Source organism: Oryctolagus cuniculus, chromosome 5 (genome assembly GCF_051225735.1).
Source record: "Oryctolagus cuniculus isolate XC-2025 breed Fujian yellow rabbit chromosome 5, ASM5122573v1, whole genome shotgun sequence".
NCBI classification, from domain to species: Eukaryota; Metazoa; Chordata; class Mammalia; order Lagomorpha; family Leporidae; genus Oryctolagus; species Oryctolagus cuniculus.
This window is the reverse complement of record NC_142871.1, coordinates 153,894,895-153,912,861: the sequence shown is the minus strand read 5'-3', so window position 1 is coordinate 153,912,861 and position 17,967 is coordinate 153,894,895. Positions and strand designations below refer to the sequence as shown.

The 17,967-nt window shown below is 45.7% G+C and overlaps 1 protein-coding gene and 1 long non-coding RNA gene across 10 annotated transcripts; one reads left to right on the top strand and one right to left on the bottom strand.

Annotated features, from left to right (window-relative positions):
• Nucleotides 1-302: 302 nt before the first annotated feature.
• Nucleotides 303-15,583, bottom strand: PGBD1 (piggyBac transposable element derived 1). Of its 9 annotated transcripts, none has more exons than XM_051855052.3 (7): nt 15,104-15,583; nt 11,484-11,869; nt 10,469-10,613; nt 8,925-9,013; nt 5,135-5,261; nt 4,414-4,510; nt 303-2,044 (listed from the first exon to the last, which is right to left on the bottom strand). In XM_051855052.3, the coding sequence occupies exons 2-7, from the start codon at nt 11,694-11,696 to the stop codon at nt 487-489; spliced, it is 2,229 nt and encodes a 742-aa protein (XP_051711012.1). In that variant the 5' UTR covers nt 11,697-11,869; nt 15,104-15,583; the 3' UTR covers nt 303-486. The 9 variants fall into 9 exon arrangements, with proteins under 9 accessions (XP_051711012.1, XP_002714187.1, XP_051711011.1 ...); XM_002714141.6 differs by having other exon boundaries at nt 11,484-11,893; nt 15,104-15,560; XM_051855051.3 differs by having other exon boundaries at nt 11,484-11,893; nt 15,335-15,553.
• Nucleotides 15,584-15,612: 29 nt separating this feature from the next.
• On the top strand, nt 15,613-17,679 carry LOC127493241 (uncharacterized). Its single transcript, XR_007923359.2, has 2 exons — nt 15,613-15,787; nt 17,295-17,679. It is a non-coding gene; the product is annotated as an uncharacterized LOC127493241 (long non-coding RNA).
• Nucleotides 17,680-17,967: the final 288 nt, after the last annotated feature.

Genomic DNA, 17,967 nt, shown 5'->3' with positions numbered 1-17,967 from the left:
AGCCCTCCTCACCTACACACAACCTGAGCCAGTTTTCTCACCAATGCTGCAGTCTTCAGCCTCTTATTACCCATGTTTTATTTAGATCATCACTACTTATGGGCTCTACTTCTATTTTGGACTGTGGATTTAGTGCCATTCTATGGTACTGACATTGCCTGCATTTTTAAATTGGCATTCTCTAAAGAAAATGTTTTTAAAGAGGCAGGATTTCATTCTTTTTAACTGCACAAAATAATCCAGCAAATAAGTGATTTCCCACACCTGACACAAAATTAGACAGAGAAAGGTACCACTGGAGGTCAACATTTTCACAGGTAATTTTTATAATAGTATTTGAAATTCTATATAAACATCTGATTTAAAAATACTACTTAATTACTTAGTTTCATTATATACATCAAATTTGCTTTGGTAGGATACAATCTAATGTGTAGTTAGAATTTTCTGTGTCTTTTGGTCCATTCTACTTCCATTTGATTTGCCTTAATCTGGCAGATTAGTATCATGTCCCAAGTAGAAATGGGCAATGCATCTTCGAAAATCCAGTAGGTCTAGAGAGGCACCTGGGTTGCAGGCTCTGTGTAACTGCCATGCATTGTTCACAGCTACATCAATCATGTAGCTCACCAAAATTGAGTACCACTTCTTGCTCCTTATTCTTACCCTATATTTGGAAATAATTTGATCCATTTTAGCTACACCTTTCCTGCATTCATCAAACAATTTCACAATGGACGGTTGACTTACCTGAGGGATCTCTTGATCGTCAGCAAAACAACTTATCTCACTGACTGGTTCTATGCCTACAGCATTGGAGCACAGACTGATAATGTCATCGCCATGCCAACGGCACAAAATTATCTCATCATTTTCTTCCACTCGAAAATCAAAATGCCCCTTCTTCATTTTTCTCATATGTTCTGAGTTCATCAGTGGACATTTTTCAGTCCTATTCTCACGTATTGTTCCTGTTGCCTTCACGCCCTTTTTCTTCAAAGCTGACACTAATTTGACACTTGTAAAGAAGCTATCAAAACACAGGTGATAGGGATACTGACCTCTCTCTAAAAGGACATCAGCAAAATTCATCACTAGATTTCCACCTAATCCAAGATCAAGATCCTTATCTGCCTCCATGGTTGATTCTTCTTGATAGGGCTCAAACCAAACCAGATAACCCTGTGTGGTTGTGCCACACCAAATTTTATAGCCGATTCTAATAGGCTTTCCGTTCAGGAATTGGTCACTATCAAAGCATTCACACATTGATTTATCAAAGCTGTAATATTCTTCTAGGGGAGCATACAAGAGGAAATTTTTATTCATTTGCTTTATGAGAGGCCTCAATTTTGAAAACTTATCCTTTTGATCTAGGTGGCTGTTATCTGCAAAATGCAAGTATGAGAAAATCAATTCAAATCTATCCCTTCTAATGGCATTTCTGACCAGGTTCTGATCAGCATCAGAGACTTCCCAATACATTTCCCTCCTGGGACGCCTTACAAATCCACTCCAAAGCAGGACACCAAACACACACCTCATTTCCTGAACTGTGACTTCCAAGTTGACATTTTTTTGAGAAGCATAATTATTGGTTTCATTGACAATCAAATTGAATGTTTCATCATCAAAAAATAACTCAAAGAGCTCTACTGGGTTCAACTTTTCACTCTTGAGATTTAAAAGTCCAGAATCCAATGCCGACCAGCTTGGAAAGTTGGGCTGAATGTCTCGTTTAGTCCAGTTCCTCTCCGGGACACCAGACACCTTCGGCTTCTTCTGAGCAGGCTGGGTCTCGGACTCGTTATCTTCCTCCACATCTGAGTCATCAGAAAACGCGAGTCCTTGGAGCAATTCACTCACTCGAGCTTTGTCCTTTTTTCTCCCTTTCCGGGTAATGTCTCCTGCGGCATACTGCAAGGATGCGATGTGCATCCGGGCCCACGAATCCCGTGGGAGACGGGCCTTCAGCGTATTCAAATGGGAGACCGTCCTTTCAGTGGGAACAGCAGTACTACCAGGGATGTGAGGCGCGCAATCTCTGGGAAAGTAAAAAGAGTACATGCTACCAAGTCCTCGTCTCAGCCTCTCACACATGACAAATCTGAAGCAGAAATCTTTTGTAACCCAGGGCAGGACAGACAGAAGGTTGGGGGGTTGGCTGCTTGTCACTGCTCAGAATTCTGTAGGGAGGATTTCAGGTAGAATTAAATTTTCTGGCCTCTCCCACCTCTCACTCACTCCTCAGGTCATAACTAACCGTGAATTCCAGGAGAAGCAAATCTGACATCCTTTGTGCAGCCCCTCCCTCTACAGACATTCCACTTTCCTTTCTGCCCTGTTCAGGAAGACACCCGCTCTACTCCTTCTCTGCTAGTGCAAGCCTGTTTAGCTCTGTCTCTGAGCCATTTCCTCCAGTCTGCCTTCTGTCAGTGGTAAAGTTGAGGCTTCCAGAAGCATCTGCTGTACTCCCATGTCCCTGTCAATTGTTCTTGAACTTGGACAAGGAAGGAGGTGGTAATTTACCAGGTCTCCTCACACCTCTCAGAAAATTTGTGAACACAGGAGGAATTAGCCTCTCCTAGCTCTACAGTCATCTGGTGACATAATTCTCTTGGGAAAAACAAAACAAAACAAAAAAGGAACTCAAATTCATTGCAAATTAATGGATTTGTATGGGGTTTTCAAGGAAGTAAATTAAATTTTTAGAGTTTTTTTTGGCTGGTGCCATGGCTCAATAGGCTAATCCTCCGCCTACAGCGCCGGCACCCCAGGTTCTAGTCCCGGTCGGGGGATTCTGTCCTGGTTGCCCCTCTTCCAGGCCAGCTCTCTGCTGTGGCCTGGGAGTGCAGTGGAGGATGGCCCAGGTGCTTGGGCCCTGCACCCCATGGGAGGCCAGGAGAAGCACCTGGCTCCTGCCTTTGGATCAGCGCGGTGCGCCGGCTGCAGTGCACGGGCCACAGCGGCCACAGGAGGGTGAACCAACGGCAAAGGAAGACCTTTCTCTCTGTCTCTCTCTCTCTCACTATCCACTCTGTCAAAAAAAAAAAAAAAAAAAAAAAAAGTTTTTTTTTTAATTCTAGATATTTGCATTTACTAGTGTCTTATCTGTAAACTAGTCTACTTTTAGAAGACAAAAGGGGGAAGAAGTTGTAAGAAGAGTGTGTTTTAATTTAACTCGCACTACATGTATGTATTTACTAATGCATTTACTGTTCTGGGTGTCTTCAGTGTCTACCTGCAAATCGCTTTCAACACATTCATCCCAGAGGCCCCTGCCACTCTCCACTTTGGCAGCAGTCTTTAAATTCTGTCATGGCACAGAGCCTTTCCAAGCAGAACTCTAGACTCTCAGAGCTACAAGTGCATTAAGCCCAATCTGGTGAGGGAAATGGGAAAACGAGTGAGGCAAGGAAGTAGGGTGGGAGACGAGCAGGGAGGTGCAGATCTGAGTAGGCTGCAGCTTCGACATCATGGTTAAGCTGCTGCACTAAATGTGGAACAGCTCACCTTCAGACTGTTACAGACATCGTGAGCCACGGCTTCAGTTACTGATGCTGCATGCACATGACAGGCACAGTAGCACACTCCTATTCTCCAGTAATAACTCTGCACCAAGCCCCTGAATATTAGATTTCTTTTTAGTGCAGCGTGGCTCAGTCCTCACTAGCTTAATGAAAATTTTACATCTCTTAAGCTTCAAGTCATTTCAACTTTAGCTGAGAGTTAGTTCCCTGCTTCCTTAAAATGACTGAACATCAGTACTGCCCTGTTCCTTAGCCTAAGCATCCCACCTGTTTGCTTTCTCCTTTTTTCTCAAGTCTCTAAGGAGTTAATGGCCTCACCAGAAGCCAACCCTCTGCCTGGGATTTGCTCCCTACCTTTCAGTTTTAGGAGTATGTATTACACTGACTCATTCCCACAACTAACATTCATGAAACACCTGCTCCTATCATTAATTTTCCTTCTTTATCAGAGTGACTTTCCTTTTGATCCATCTCTTGTTCAGCTCTCCTAACAGAGGTTGAAAACACCCTCTTTGTTCTAGTATTTCTTTCTTAACTGTCATGGCAGCCTCGCTTGTAGATATTCCCTCCCATCTAAATTCTCTTTATGTTTGTTTATCTACAGCTCCATGAAAGCATAAGGAAGCCCGAGGAAGAATTATCAAGCAGGACAGACTGGGTCAGGTCAGGGTTCTTGGAGCCAAGTGTGTGCTACCTTGAAGGTTTTGTACAATTACGTATATTGACAGGTCACCCTCTTGGCATCCGTCTTGATCACAGAAGTGATGGTGGCATCTGTCCTGTACTCTTCGGGGAAGCAGGCTTTTCACTGATTAGTTTCTTTTGTTTCATTCCAATTCAGTCTTAGATCTATGATTTGATCTACCAGAGCCAGAACACTCACCTGTTGGGTTCTGCTGAAGTCTTTCCACCCTGTTCCATTTCTTTGGAAGTTTCTTGCTCTACATTAGTCAATCCATCTTTAGTCACAATTTCTTCATCTGTAATAGTACATTAGTGATTGAAATGTCACTTGTTACACGAATTTAGGAAAAAACCCTCCAGGGTAAGGAATAGATACGTCAAATTAAAACAAAACATTGACAGGTATCTCAGGGGTCATGGTTTCAGGAAGCCTACAAAATAAGGTAGAGTATGGGAGGGAAATAAGAAAAATCATTTAGGGCACCAAAGTCCTGCTGGGGAGGGGGCCCAGCGGGGCACAGCACATTCAAGGAAAATTAAACATGGCCAAAACTGCTCTCAGGGAAGAGAACTTCCCTGTGGTGAAGGGACAGGCAGAAGCATCCATGGGCTTCCCACATGTAAAAGGATATCGGAAAACGACAAGTTATACGGACCCCTCGATAGCGAAGTAAAAAGGAAGCCGAGGAGGAATCACTGTGGGACTTGGGGAAGGAGGCTCAGAGACGTTCATAGTAAGCAGGGTGGTTCCACTACAGAAGGAAACGTGATTGGGAGGGACACCAGGTGGCAAAGGCTGAGCCAAGTCCAGGAGTAGAGAGCAGAGGAAAGGAAGGGTGAGGGTCTGCGGGAAGCGTGGGCCACGTCAGTGATGGGAGAAGGACAGCAAGCACAGGGGAGCAGCCAGAGCCCGTCCTTACTCATCAGACTGACGCAGGTCATCTTCTGGGCCGAGTTCTCACGCGGGTTCCTCTTCGCCAGAGCCAGATGTGACCACCGCTCTGGGGCAAAAGCTGGACTTCCCTCGCCCTCGGTCTTCACCAACATCTAAAAGGCAAACAATGGTCTCCTAACTTTCACTGTGCTGAACACCACAAGGCAGCCCAATGGTGCCCTCAGTGTATTCTGTAGGAATTCTGCGGGAACCTTTCTGGGTATAGCAATGATGCCCCATCACCACTTCATGCCAGTGCCATTCAGAGGGTGAGGCCAGAAATGCTAGACAGCCTGCCATGGTCCCCTGTCCCATGGTCCCACGCTACAGCACACTGTCCTGCATCCTGCAGGACTTCTAGGAGTACTGCTGAATAAACCCATAATCAATATCAAGTAGACACACTTAATTCTAAGAATCTTGAAATTTTTTTACAGCAGAAAACTGGGGAACAAGTAATTTAATCATGTTACAGTGAAGGAGGCTTACATGGAATAAAGACATCACCAAACTTGATTCATTTAATGTGTTCTACTCACTTTTTTTTTTTTTTTTAAAGATTTTATCTATTTATTTCAGAGGTAGAGTTAGAGAGGCAGAGGCAGAGAGAGAGAGAGAGAGAGAGAGAGAGAGAGAGAGAGAGGGATCTTCCATCCACTCTCCAGATGGCTACAATGGCTGGAGCTGGACGAATCCGAAGTCAGGAGCCAGGAGCTTCTACCAGATCTTCCTCGTAGGTGCAGGGGCGCAAACACTTGGGCCATCTTCCACTGCTTTCCTAGGCCACAAGCAGAGAGCTGGTTCTAAAGAGGAGTAGCCAGGATAGGAACTGGCGCCCCATATGGCATTTCAGTGTCAGCACTGTGGCACAGTAGGTTAATCCTCCACCTGCAGTGCTGGCATCCCATATGGGCACCGGTTCTAGTCCCGGCTGCTCCTCTTCCAGTCCAGCTCTCTGCTGTGGCCTGGGAAAGCAGCAGAAGATGGCCCAAGTCCTTGGGCCCCTGAACCCGTGTGGGAGATGGGAAGAAGCACCTGGTTCCTGGCTTCAGATTGGTGCAGCTCCAACCATTGTGGCCCCTGGGGAGTGAACCAATGGACTGAAGAGCTTTTTCTCTGTTTCTCTCTCTCACTGTCTGTAACTCTACCTCTCAAATAAATAAATAAAAACTCTAAAAAAAAAAACACACAATATTGTAGTTACTAGAAATGTACCTGAACTGATTACAAATATATAATTGAGAAGTTCTGAGACTTGGAACTTGATATAAATGCAGAGCTCTCACTGAGTCTCATTAATAAACATCATTTTAAAATATTTCAAAAGCAGTCATAAGATATCTAGGTTAGAAATATTTATTTGGGCGGCATCTATGGTTTTCTACCTTTATCTGACTCTGTTCCCAAGACCTATCTCTTGGCTTTTTATTTTTTAATTTTTTTATTCTTTGACAGGCAGAGTTAGACAGTGAGAGAGAGAGACAGAGAGAAAGGTCTTCCTTTTTATGTTGGTTCACCCCACAAGTGGCCGCTATGGCAGGCGCATTACGCTGATCTGAAGCCAGGAGCCAGGTGCCTCCTCCTGGTCTCCCTTGCGGGTGCAGGGCCCAAGGTGGGCCATCCTCCACTGCACTCCTGGGCCACAGCAGAGAGCTGGCCTGGAAGAGGAGCAACCGGGACAGAATCCGGCACCCCAACTGGGACTAGAACCCGGTGTGCCAGCGCTGCAGGTGGAGGATTAGCCTATTGAGCCGTGGCGCCGGCCTCTCTTGGCTTTTTATTACTTTCCTGACTTTCTGCTCAATTTTCCAGCATTTATCCTCTCCCCTGTTGTCTGCCAGGGCCACAGTGCCCAGAATTTTACAGATTGAATGTCTGTTTTGCTACCGGGAGTGGGGGAGGGCTTAAGACAGAAGATGTGTTTTCTTTTCCTTATCACTCCACCAGTCCTAAGTCAAAGTACAGAATTATTCTGATACTAAAAAGCCCACCTCCTTTAAATCTTTTCCCTTTGTCAATTCATTGGCCTCAACATATTTATATTGGTGTCCTTGGGCTCTCCTAACAAAGTGACAGAAATGTAGAGACTCTAGGTCTGAAATCAAGGCATCAGCAGGGCCATGCTGTCTCTGACAGCTCTAAGGGAGGGCTTCTCTGGCCCCTCCTAGCTTCTGATGGTTGCTGGCAATGCGTGGTGTTCCCTGAGCCTGTAGATGGACCACACAACCTCTGCCTCTGTCCTCACATGGCATTTTCCCTCTTTGGATGGCCTTCTTATAAGGACACTAGTCACTGGATTTAGTATCCAGTATAACCCCATTGATTACGTCTACAAAGAGCCTATTTCCAGGCCAGCGCCGTGACTCAATAAGCTAATCCTCCGCCTATGGCGCCGGCACCCTGGGTTCTAGTCCCAGTCAGGGCGCTGGATTCTGTCCCGGTTGCCCCAGGCCAGCTCTCTGCTGTGGCCAGGGAGTGCAGTGGAGGATGGCCCAGGTGCTTGGGCCCAGCACCCGCATGGGAGACCAGGAGAAGCACCTGGCTCCTGCCTTTGGATCAGCATGGTGCGCCGGCAGCAGCATGCCGGCTGTGGTGGCCATTGGAGGGTGAAGCAACGGCAAAGGAAGACCTTTCTCTCTCTCTCTCACTGTCCACTCTGTCAAAAAAAAAAAAAAAAAAAAAAAAAAGAGTCTATTTCCAAATCAGGTCATATTCACAGGTTCATGGGATTAGGACTTCAACACCTCTTGTAGGAGACATAATTCAAGCCACATCTTACCCCTATCTCAAGGTTCTTTCTTTCGTTCTCTCTCTCTCTCTTTCTCTTTCTTGTCTTTAATTACCTGATTCAAAATTAATTTTTTCTTTTTAAAAAAATATTTTTGAATTTTATGTATTTGAAAACAGAGATACAGAGAGAGAGGAGAGAGGTCTTCCATCTGCTAGTTCACTCCCCAAATGGCCACAGTCTGAAGCCAGAAGCCAGGAGCTTCTTTCAGGTCTCCCATGTGGGTGCAGGGGCCCAAGCACTTGGGCCATCCTCCACTGCTTTTCCAGGCACATTGGCAGGGAGTTGGATCAGAAGTAGAGCAGGCGGGACTCGAACTGGTGCCCAAATGAGATCCTGGCACTGCAGGCAAAGGCTTTATCCTCTACATCACAGCACTGGCCCCTCAATACTAATTTCATTCTACTGTTCACCTATACCAGGGCCCTTCAATTTTTGGAGACTTCTGATTCTTTTATTCCTCCTTAATTTAGATTTACTGTTTATATATTAGGGTAAACATCTAATTACTTTGTTATTTGCTCAGGTATTATCATGTCCAAGAATTTTCATTTTGAAATACATAATTCTGGGGTGAATTAGTTAGATATGTGCTGACCACTGACAGTATAAAGCAATGTGAGAAAATGTCCTGCTTCTTAAGCTAGAGAGAGAAACCAGAGACCCCTAAAGATAAAATATCACTTGTCATCAAATCAGAGGAGGTAATTTTGGAAACCAGGGGCCTCACTCCACCCTTGCCTGCCATACCTTGAGGTCTGGATGCACCCTCTAAGCATGGTATGAAGCGAGGTAAAAGCATGTAATCAACAAAAGCCCTGGGATGACATACACACGATCTGTGACACTCCGTGACACAGTGAAAGCAGATGCACTGTGCCACCTGAAATGTTTTCGGGGTAAGGAGCGTGAGCCGACAGAAGAGCAAAGAACCAGTTAGGAGGAGGGCTGCTACTGAGGTTTCCACAAGCCTGGGCACTCTGCTCACCTGGAACCTGGATGGGTTTAGCTCAGGCACTGCTGTCTTGTCTCTGGAGCTTTCTTCCTGGAGAATGGCTGGTCCCTGAGGAGCAAACCCTGGAGAGCAAGGAGACAAGAGTCCTAAGTGAGACAAGATGACCTTTAGGAGTACCCTTTGTTGCCCACCCCGAGTCTCACATTTGCTAAATATCCAAACTGAGATGTGGACCTTACTGTCTCAAATAGAGCACCGCAGCTATTTTCACTGTGTCAGGGGCCTGAAATTCTACAACTTTATAAAGTCCCACCCACAAAACGGAGTGGAGTTTATAAACTCGTAGTAAGTGGATGCATTTTCACATACATAAAGAGAAACTAAACAATCAAGATTAAATAAAGAGGGGAAGAAAGGTAAAAAAGCTAAGAGCAAGCAGATAACACAGAATGGAAAGACAGGGAGCAGAGACAAGGCAAAGCAGATGTAGGACGTCTGGGAGCAGCAGCCAATCTACTGAGAGCAATTCCCACAGAGGGGTGTGACCAAGAGCCACAGCCTCTGCCCGACTCTACTAACAGCTGGGGAAATGAGTGCTTCCTGTGGAGTAGTACAGTATAACACAATATCCATTCCAGCCTATGCTTGAGCCACTCTGTTTTTTGGTAGAGTATAATTAGAACTGTAGAATAGAGACATGTGGTAGAGAAAGTTTTGGTCAAATGTTAGGAGATTAAAATTCAAGAGGTAGATTTGGCTCTGTTGACACCAGACAAGTCATTTAAATTCTCTTCTGTACAGTTTTCACAACTACTAATTTCTTTTCTTTTTTGGACAGGCAGAGTGGACAGTGAGAGAGAGAGAGAGAGAGACAAAGAGCAAGGTCTTCCTTTGCTGTTGGTTCACCCTCCAATGGCCGCCACGGCCGGCGCGCTGCGGCCAGCGCACCGCGCTGATCCAATGGCAGGAGCCAGGTACTTCTCCTGGTCTCCCATGGGGTGCAGGGCCCAAGCACTTGGGCCATCCTCCACTGCACTCCCTGGCCACAGCAGAGAGCTGGCCTGGAAGAGGGGCAACCGGGAAAGAATCCGGCGCCCCGACTGGGACTAGAACCCGGTGTGCCGGCGCCGCTAGGCGGAGGATTAGCCTAGTGAGCCACGGTGCTGGCACAACTATTAATTGACGGTATGAATAAGACCTTAGAAGTCTAACATTTTACAATTCCCAGATTTTAAAAGCCTGCTTAGATATAGGATGAGACAGAAAACAGAATGATGTTGGTCAAAGGGTACAAAATTGTAGTAAGTTCTGCAGATGTAACACATAATATGGTTATAGCAAATAACAACATATTGCATATTTGAAATTTGCTGGGAGGTCTTATGTAATATTCTTACACACACTCATGAGGTTAACTGTGAGGTAACAGACAATGACAACTTCTGGTAATCATTTCACGATGCATATAAAAACAGAAACAAAAACTTGAAGATACACACAAGTTTCTACTAAGAAGACATGCAGCTATTGGTGGCTTGGTCCCTCTGTCCTCACTAAACTCACCCTCTGGCACTCACCACTCACTTCTTGGGGAAGCTGTGGAGGTTCACACTTCAGGGTGGTTACCTCAGGCAACAGCTGGAGACCCTGACACTCCAAAGAGGTTCCTTGATATTCTGTTACCACTAGGTGCATGTCTTGTCCCTGAATGTAGAAAGAGGCCTGGAGACAAACGATTCACCTTGAAAAAGCATCCTAAAGGGAACTGGACTAAACAGCAGATAGGGATTACCACAAACTCCATTTAATCCTCTAAAGACACTACAAGTGGGATACAGGCGTTAATTTATTCAGCAAATATGGCCTGTATACCCACAAAGAGCCAGGCCCTGTTCTATGTGCTGGGGATGCAGCAGCAAACATGGCAGGTAAGACAGACAAAGGATCCTTGCCCAGAAAAAGAGACACAAAAAACAGACGGATGATAAACCAGTGTGTGAATGGGTAAGTACACTGTCTCAAAAGGTCTCCCACAAATTACTTAGGGAAGATGGTAATTTTCTCATGGGGAAATCTGTCAGATTCCACTGTAAACTCACCAGTAGTGGGATAAACCATTATGTTTGCTTCCTGAAGTGCTAAACTAAGGAGAATACATCAGCTCTATGACATGCTAGCCAAAATGTACAGGCTAGAACTAATCATGAGAAAATATAAAACAAATCAAAAACTCCAATAAAACAGGAGTACATCTTTCAAAAACATCAATGTCATGACAGAGAAAGACTGAGCAAATTCATGCAACTAAATGCAACATGTAATGCTAGCTTATATGCTGGATCAATATAATTCATTCTACAAACAACACTACTGGGACAACACACTTGAAAAGAGTATGTGCAGGACAGGGGAACAAACACAGCATGAAACAAATGTTAACAACCGGTGAATCTGGGTGAGGAGTGAACGTTATTTGTATTGTTCTCCCAATGCTTCTATAGGTTATAAATTATTTCTAAATAAAAAGTTAAAAATGAACAGACACACGTTTCCACTTCTTCTTCCACACCATCTCACACACTCCCTTCCCACCTGCTGTCCTGCGTCTGCACGTCCTGTCGCAAGACTCTCCAGCACGGTCACTGCCTCCTCCCCACTCTGCAGAGGATACATCTGCATCCAGGCCCGCAGCTCCTCTGGCAGGATGGTCAGGAACTGCTCCAGCACCAGCAGCTCCAGGATCTGCTCTTTCGTGTGCATCTCTGGTCTCAACCACTGACGGCAAAGTTCTCGGAGCTGTGCCATAGCTTCTCGGGGACCAGGTGCCTCCTGGTAGCAGAACTGCCGGAAACGCAGGCGGCAAAGCTCCTGAGTGTGGGGGCTGCCCTCTTGGGAGCTGTACCCCTGCTCCCAGGTGGGGTCTTCCACCTTCACTTTCACAAGGCCGTCTTCATTTTCAGGAGCAGAGCCTGGCAAAGCTTCATACATGTTGAGTTTAGAGGCTAGAAAAAGGTTCACTTATCTAAGGTCTATGCTTCCAGAAGTGTTTTCCCAAATACACATCTAAGGCATAGGAACTGATCAATAACATGTACATTACAAAAGCTTCAAAGCTGTGCAACTTAACTTATATCTTTGTCTCCACTGTAGGACGCACTCAAAAGCTGAGACTGCTTGCCTCTACTATTGGAGAAGCGAACCCTAAGTATTTCTTGAACACTAAGGGGTTGAACCCAGAGAAAAGGGATACAGAATGAGGGAAGAAGGGTTAACAAGAATGCTTGAGCCCCTTACACTTCAGCAGAGGAAAGGGGTCACTTTACTGGGGAAGACCTACATAGGTGTCTTTGTAGATGGATAATACAGTCCTGAAGTTCACTTATCTCTGCATATTGAGTATTTTAGTTTAAATGTTAGTGTGGTAGACTCTAAGTCTCCTATCCCCAAACACCTTTTGCAATCAGTTTTCCACTCACTCCTCCAGTAGGAGGCAGTCTATTTCTCCTTCCCTGATGTGTTTTAACCGATGAAGAATGGTAGAAATGACACTGAAAGAGAGAAAATGCCCCTATAGCTCTTGGCACACTGCCATGCTGTGAGGAAGCCCAAGCTGGCCATATAGAGAGTTCATGTGGATCAAAACCAAGGCTTCCAAGCTAAAGCCCACCTAGGCCTAGTGCCCAGATGATTCACCAGCTGAATGCAGCTATATGAGGATACTTCAAAAAGTTAATGGAAAAATGAAATTAAAAGACAAGAGACCAGCATTGTGGCACAGCAGGGAAAGCCACCACCTACAATGCCAGCATCCCTTATGGGTGGGGGTTTGTGTCCCAACTGTTCCACTTCCAATCCAGCTCCCTGCTAATGGCCTGGGAAAGGCAGCAGAGAATGGCCCAAGTGTTTGGGACCTGTCACCCACATGGGAGACCCAGATGAAGCTCCTGACTCCTGGCGTTGGCTTGGCCAGCCTGGGCCACTACAGTCATTTGGGGAGTGAACCAGAGGATGGAAGATCTCTCTCTCTTCCTCTTTTAACTCTGACTTTCAAAATAAAATTGAGGCTGGCGCTGTGGCATAGCGAGTAAAGCCACCACCTGCAGTGCTGGCATCCCATATGGGTGGTGGTTCGAGTCCTGGCTGCTCCACTTCCAATCTAGCTCTCTGCTATGGCCGGGGAGAGGAGAAGACGGCCCAAGTCCTTGGGCCCCTGCACCCACGTGGGAGACCTGGAAGAAGCTCCTAGCTCCTGGCTTCGGATCAGTTCAGCTCCGGCCACTGTGGCTATCTGACTATCTTTTTCTGTCTCTCTCTTTCTCTGCTTCTCTGTAACTCTGCCTTTCAAATAAATAAATAAATGTTTTAAAAATATAAAAATTAAGTTTATTTTGCTGCAAAAATTTTACCTATGCACAGTTTTTTCATAATATGCATTTGCATTCTTTTTGAAAACCTTGTATATGAGTGACTCCCAAGTGAGACCAGCAGTACAATTGACCACTCAGCCTACAGATCCTGAGAAACTGTTTTAAGTCACTAAATTTAGGGTTTCCTTTAAGATAACTGAAACAGTACACACGCGTCAAGTTCCTTTTTTCTCTCTCCTTGCTTTCTCCTTTTGTGATCTCTATCACAATGTCAATATCTATCTCTTCCAAAACCACCCAAATCTCTGTCTGGTTCTAACTGACCTTTTACTTCCCTGACCTACAACTTGAAATGCCAGCAGGATACCTCCAGCTATAGGATTCTCCTGCACTATAATTTCAATAGATCCCAAACTGAAATCCCCTCAAGGCTGTATTTCACCATGTATTTGTCCATTTCTATTCATATCACTGCCATCTTCCATGCATTTAGGATTAAAATCAGTCAAGTCTTTCTACAGAACGCCTCTTGCAGCTGTTCTTTCCTTTTATCCTACTATCAGTTTAATTAACTAGGACTAATAATTTTCTGTGTGATAGACCTGCTTGAGTCCCTTCTCTATATGGTCACAGGATTAGCAGTTTCTCAATGCACAATTCTGACAACATTCAACACACCTCCTGTGACACTATGAAATATTTACTTGGTATTTGTCCTCAAATCCGTGAAATCTTGGAAGTGAGGATGTCTCTTTGTATGCTTAGGATCAACTGACAGCTGGAAGCTCCTGAGTAGCTTCAGGATGGGGGTGGTCAGCAGACAGACTGAGGCAACATTAGTGTGCTAGGACTTCCAGCTCCAGCCTCAGGGGAGTGGAGACGGGCTGAAGGTTGAGTTGACGGCCAACAGCCAATGACTTAATCTCTGTAATGAAGGCTCCTCAACCCACAAGGAGAGGATTTGGGGACCTGCTGGACAGCAGAACATGTGGAGAGTGGTGTGGATGCCCCATGCCCCTTCTCGCATACTTTGCCCTGTGCAACTCTTCATCCACATCACTGGGAAAACCCTTTGCAATATACCAGTAAACACTGTATGCTTTCCTGAGTTCTGTGAGCCACCCTAGGAAATGAACCAAATCCAAAGAGAGGGTAATGGAAACACGGTTTACAGCCAGTCCGTCAGAAGCACAAGAAAAACCACCTGGTGCTTATGGTTGACATAAGGAAGTGGGGCGCAGTCCTCTGGGACTGAGCCCTCAACCCGTGGGATGTCACTCTCTCCAGGTAGAACATGTCACATGCGACTTGAATTAGAGGACACACACTCAGCTGGTGTCTGCCGCAGAACTCACTGCTTGATTACCTGTCAGTGCAAACGTCAAGCAGGAAGGCTTCCATGTTGACTGCTGTCGCATGACTGCAAGGTTTGCTTTTCCTACCAACCTTCTCAAAGAACGTCTGAATACTTCTCCTTGGATGAAATTCAATCCCCCAGGTTCAATTTATCTCAACTTTTCGAGTGCCTCATTATTTTCAGACATACAGCTAAGTCCTCATTTAAATTCACCTCTACCTTCACGAAAGTCACTGCCATGCTGGCTACTCAACAAGTCTCCATCTTCTGTCCTTTACACCACCACTGTGCTTCCAATGGTAAACTCCCAACGCCCAGGGCAAATGCCAACTAAGTACAGACCGGGAAAACTATTCTGTCTCTAGGCCACGCAGGTGGAGGTGGGGTGTACCATACAAACCTGAAGCCACGCCCCTCTCTCCATTTCACTTCACCCCGACATGCTCCTAAACACAGGAGCTTATATACTCCAAGAGCCCGGCACGTACCTGGTAGTCAACAAACACTGCTGGACTTCTTGACGAAGGCACGCAGATGTACCCGAGATGCCAGTAGCCAGGGCACCCTCGGGCGGAGGGGGCGGGCTGTATCTAAGATTGCACCCCTGCACCTCGCATAGCGCCTGGCACACGGTAGACACTCAATAAGCGTGTGTGTTTCACTGCTGGTTAAAAGACCATTAAAGTTTAGGAACTGTACACAACAAAGATGTAGCCGACCTCGCGAAAGGCTCGTTCCCACCGGAACGCGGAGGCCTGGGAGGTGCCGGCCAGTCTCCCCAGAGGCCGGGCCGCGGCGTCTCGCTGGGCGGGTGAGTCTCCCCGGGGCTCCCTGCGACGAGGACAAGGGCCGAGAGCGCGTCTCACACCCAGAGCTAAGAGTCAACGGTCTCCGGTCTCCCGGTGCCGGCGCTCAACGCGCAGCTTCCGGCGGCTCGCGCCTCTCTAGGAGCGCGGCCGCTCCTCTCTGTGGTGCGTCGGGCGGAGCGCCGCCCCACGCCCGCCCGCGCGGGCCTCGGGCCAACGCGCGATGCCCGGGGCACCTGCACGGCCCGAGCGCGTCACACGTTTACGGAGGGGCTTTCAGTTAAAACGCGACAGAATAGCAAACACAAAGACGAATCTCACTCTTCGGGAGTCTTCACAGAAATGGAAGATCAACCAATAGTTCAGGTCAGCAAACTGTACAGATTATTTTATGCAGATTATATATGTAAAGAATCAATTTGTGCAAAGATGGTAAAATCAAAAGTGCCTCATTCCCCAGAGCTAACTACTGTCAATGTTTTGTGTATAGCATTTAATAAACCTCTTGTTTGGTGAAAAAGTACTCGTGTATATGTATTTTAAAACGCTTAACGGGATCACAATTTAATTTTGCAGCCCACACAACTTATTCTTTTTTTTTTTTTTTTAACATTTATTTATTTGAAAGGCAGAGTTAACACAGAGAGATGAGAGACGGATCTTCCATCTACTGGTTCACTCCCCAGATGGCCGCTATGGCCAAGACTGGGCCAGACCAGGAACCAGGAACCAGGAGCTTCACCTGGGTCTCCCTAAGCACTTGGGTCATCCTCTGCTGCTTTCCCAGGCGCATTAGCAGGGATCTGGATTGGAAGTGGAGTAGCCGGGACTCGAACCAGTGACGACACTGGATCCCGGCAGAGCAAGCTGCAGCTTTTACCTGCTGCCCCACAGCGCCAGCCCCCACAACTTATTCTTTAACAGCTAAATAGTATTCCACTCTATGGGTGTACCTTAACTTATTTAATATCCCTGTTGATGTACAAGCTATTCTGTAGGCATCAGCATTCCATGTGTACATTCTTTTGTGAATTCATTTCTAGGATAAACAATTGCACCAGTGCACCTGTTCAAAGGGCGTGTGCATTTGAAATTTTGGTATACAGGGGCAGGTGTTTAGCACAGCAGTTAAGATGCCCACATTCCACATCGGAAAATCTGGGTTTGAGCCTTGGCTTCTTTTCTGATTCCAGGTTCCTACTGATACGCACTTGGGAGGCAGCAGAACTAGGGTACCTGCTACCCACATGAGAGACTCAGAGTTCTAAATTTCTGCTTTCAATCTGCCCCAGCTCTGGCTGTTGCAGGCATGTTGTAGAATGAACCAGCAGATGGAAGCTCTTTCTCTGCCTGTCTCTTACTGTCTCTCAAACTAAAATTAAAATTTAAAAATAAAATTTAAAAATACAATTCCCTATTAAATTTTCAAGGACACTGCTCTTTAAGAATAAAAGGAGACTCTAGTGGAAAAATTAGCAGAGGTGAACATGCCTTGTCATAGAGTCAGAATTATAAATGACCAATTAACATGTAAAAAGATACTCAATTCAGTAATAAAAATATAAAACACCAGGGGCCCCATTTGAGAGTGCCAGTTAAAGTCCAGCTACTCTGCTTTTGATCCAACTCTCTGCTAATGCATTTGGGAAAGAAGCAAATGATGGCCCAAGTACTTCAGATGCACATGTCACCCATGTGGGAGACCTGGATGGAGTTCCATGTTCTTGGCTTTGGCCTGTCCCAGCCCTGGTGCTCTCTCTTTCAATCTGCTTTTCAAATAAGTCATTAAACAAAAATTTTTAAAAATTATAAAACACCCTTTAGAAAAGGATGTGTAACCACGCAGAATACATCTTCCTTTTCCTTTTCACAGTCTGCTTGGAATGAGACATCTGCAACTGTGAAGTACATCCTCTTTCCCTTTTTACGTGCGAACTGACAAAAGCCAGCTGCTGATCTCCTGGCTGATCAGAATGTTCGTTCAACAGATGCAGGCTTAAGAAGTTCAGGAGCTGACTGCAGGGAGATGCATGGAATATAGGAACACCAACCCCAAACCAAGTTTCATACCAGTCTCCACCACGTGACATCAGAACCAACCATGGAACTCGATCTGATACCCTCTCCCCATCTCCCCTTTATTCCTTTAAAAGTTCTCTCGCTAACCTGCAAATTAGGAAGAAGACTTTTGGAACTAAAGAAGTTCACTCTTCCCCAAGATTGCTGGCTTCTTGAATAAAACTGTTACCTGGCTTCCATTTTCTTGTCTGGTGAATTGGCTGCCAGTGTTGAGCACGCCAATAATAAAAATAAACTAGCAGACCTAGTTTATTTATCCATTTACCTACTAAAGGATATCTTGCTTTCTTCTAAGTTCTGGCAGTTATGAATAAACTGCCATGAATGTTTGTGTGCAGGTTTGTGTGCAGATGTAAGTCTTCAGATTCTTTGGGAAAATACCAAGGAGGACAATTACTGGGTCACATGGTAAGACTACGTGTAGTTGTCTAAGAAACTGCCAAACTCTTCCAAAGTGGCTGTACCAT

Bases quoted from the DNA above. Each gene is read 5' to 3' on its own strand.
- PGBD1 (XM_002714141.6), bottom strand. From the start codon at position 11,879: ATGTATGAAGCTTTGCCAGGCTCTGCTCCTGAAAATGAAGACGGCCTT. The intron at 10,614-11,483 runs GTGGGAAGGGAG...GTTTGTCTCCAG, and splicing joins GTGCAGACGCAGGACAGCAG to GCCTCTTTCTACATTCAGGG. The intron at 2,045-4,413 runs GTGAGTGTTCTG...TTACTTTCCCAG, and splicing joins ACTTCAGCAGAACCCAACAG to AGATTGCGCGCCTCACATCC.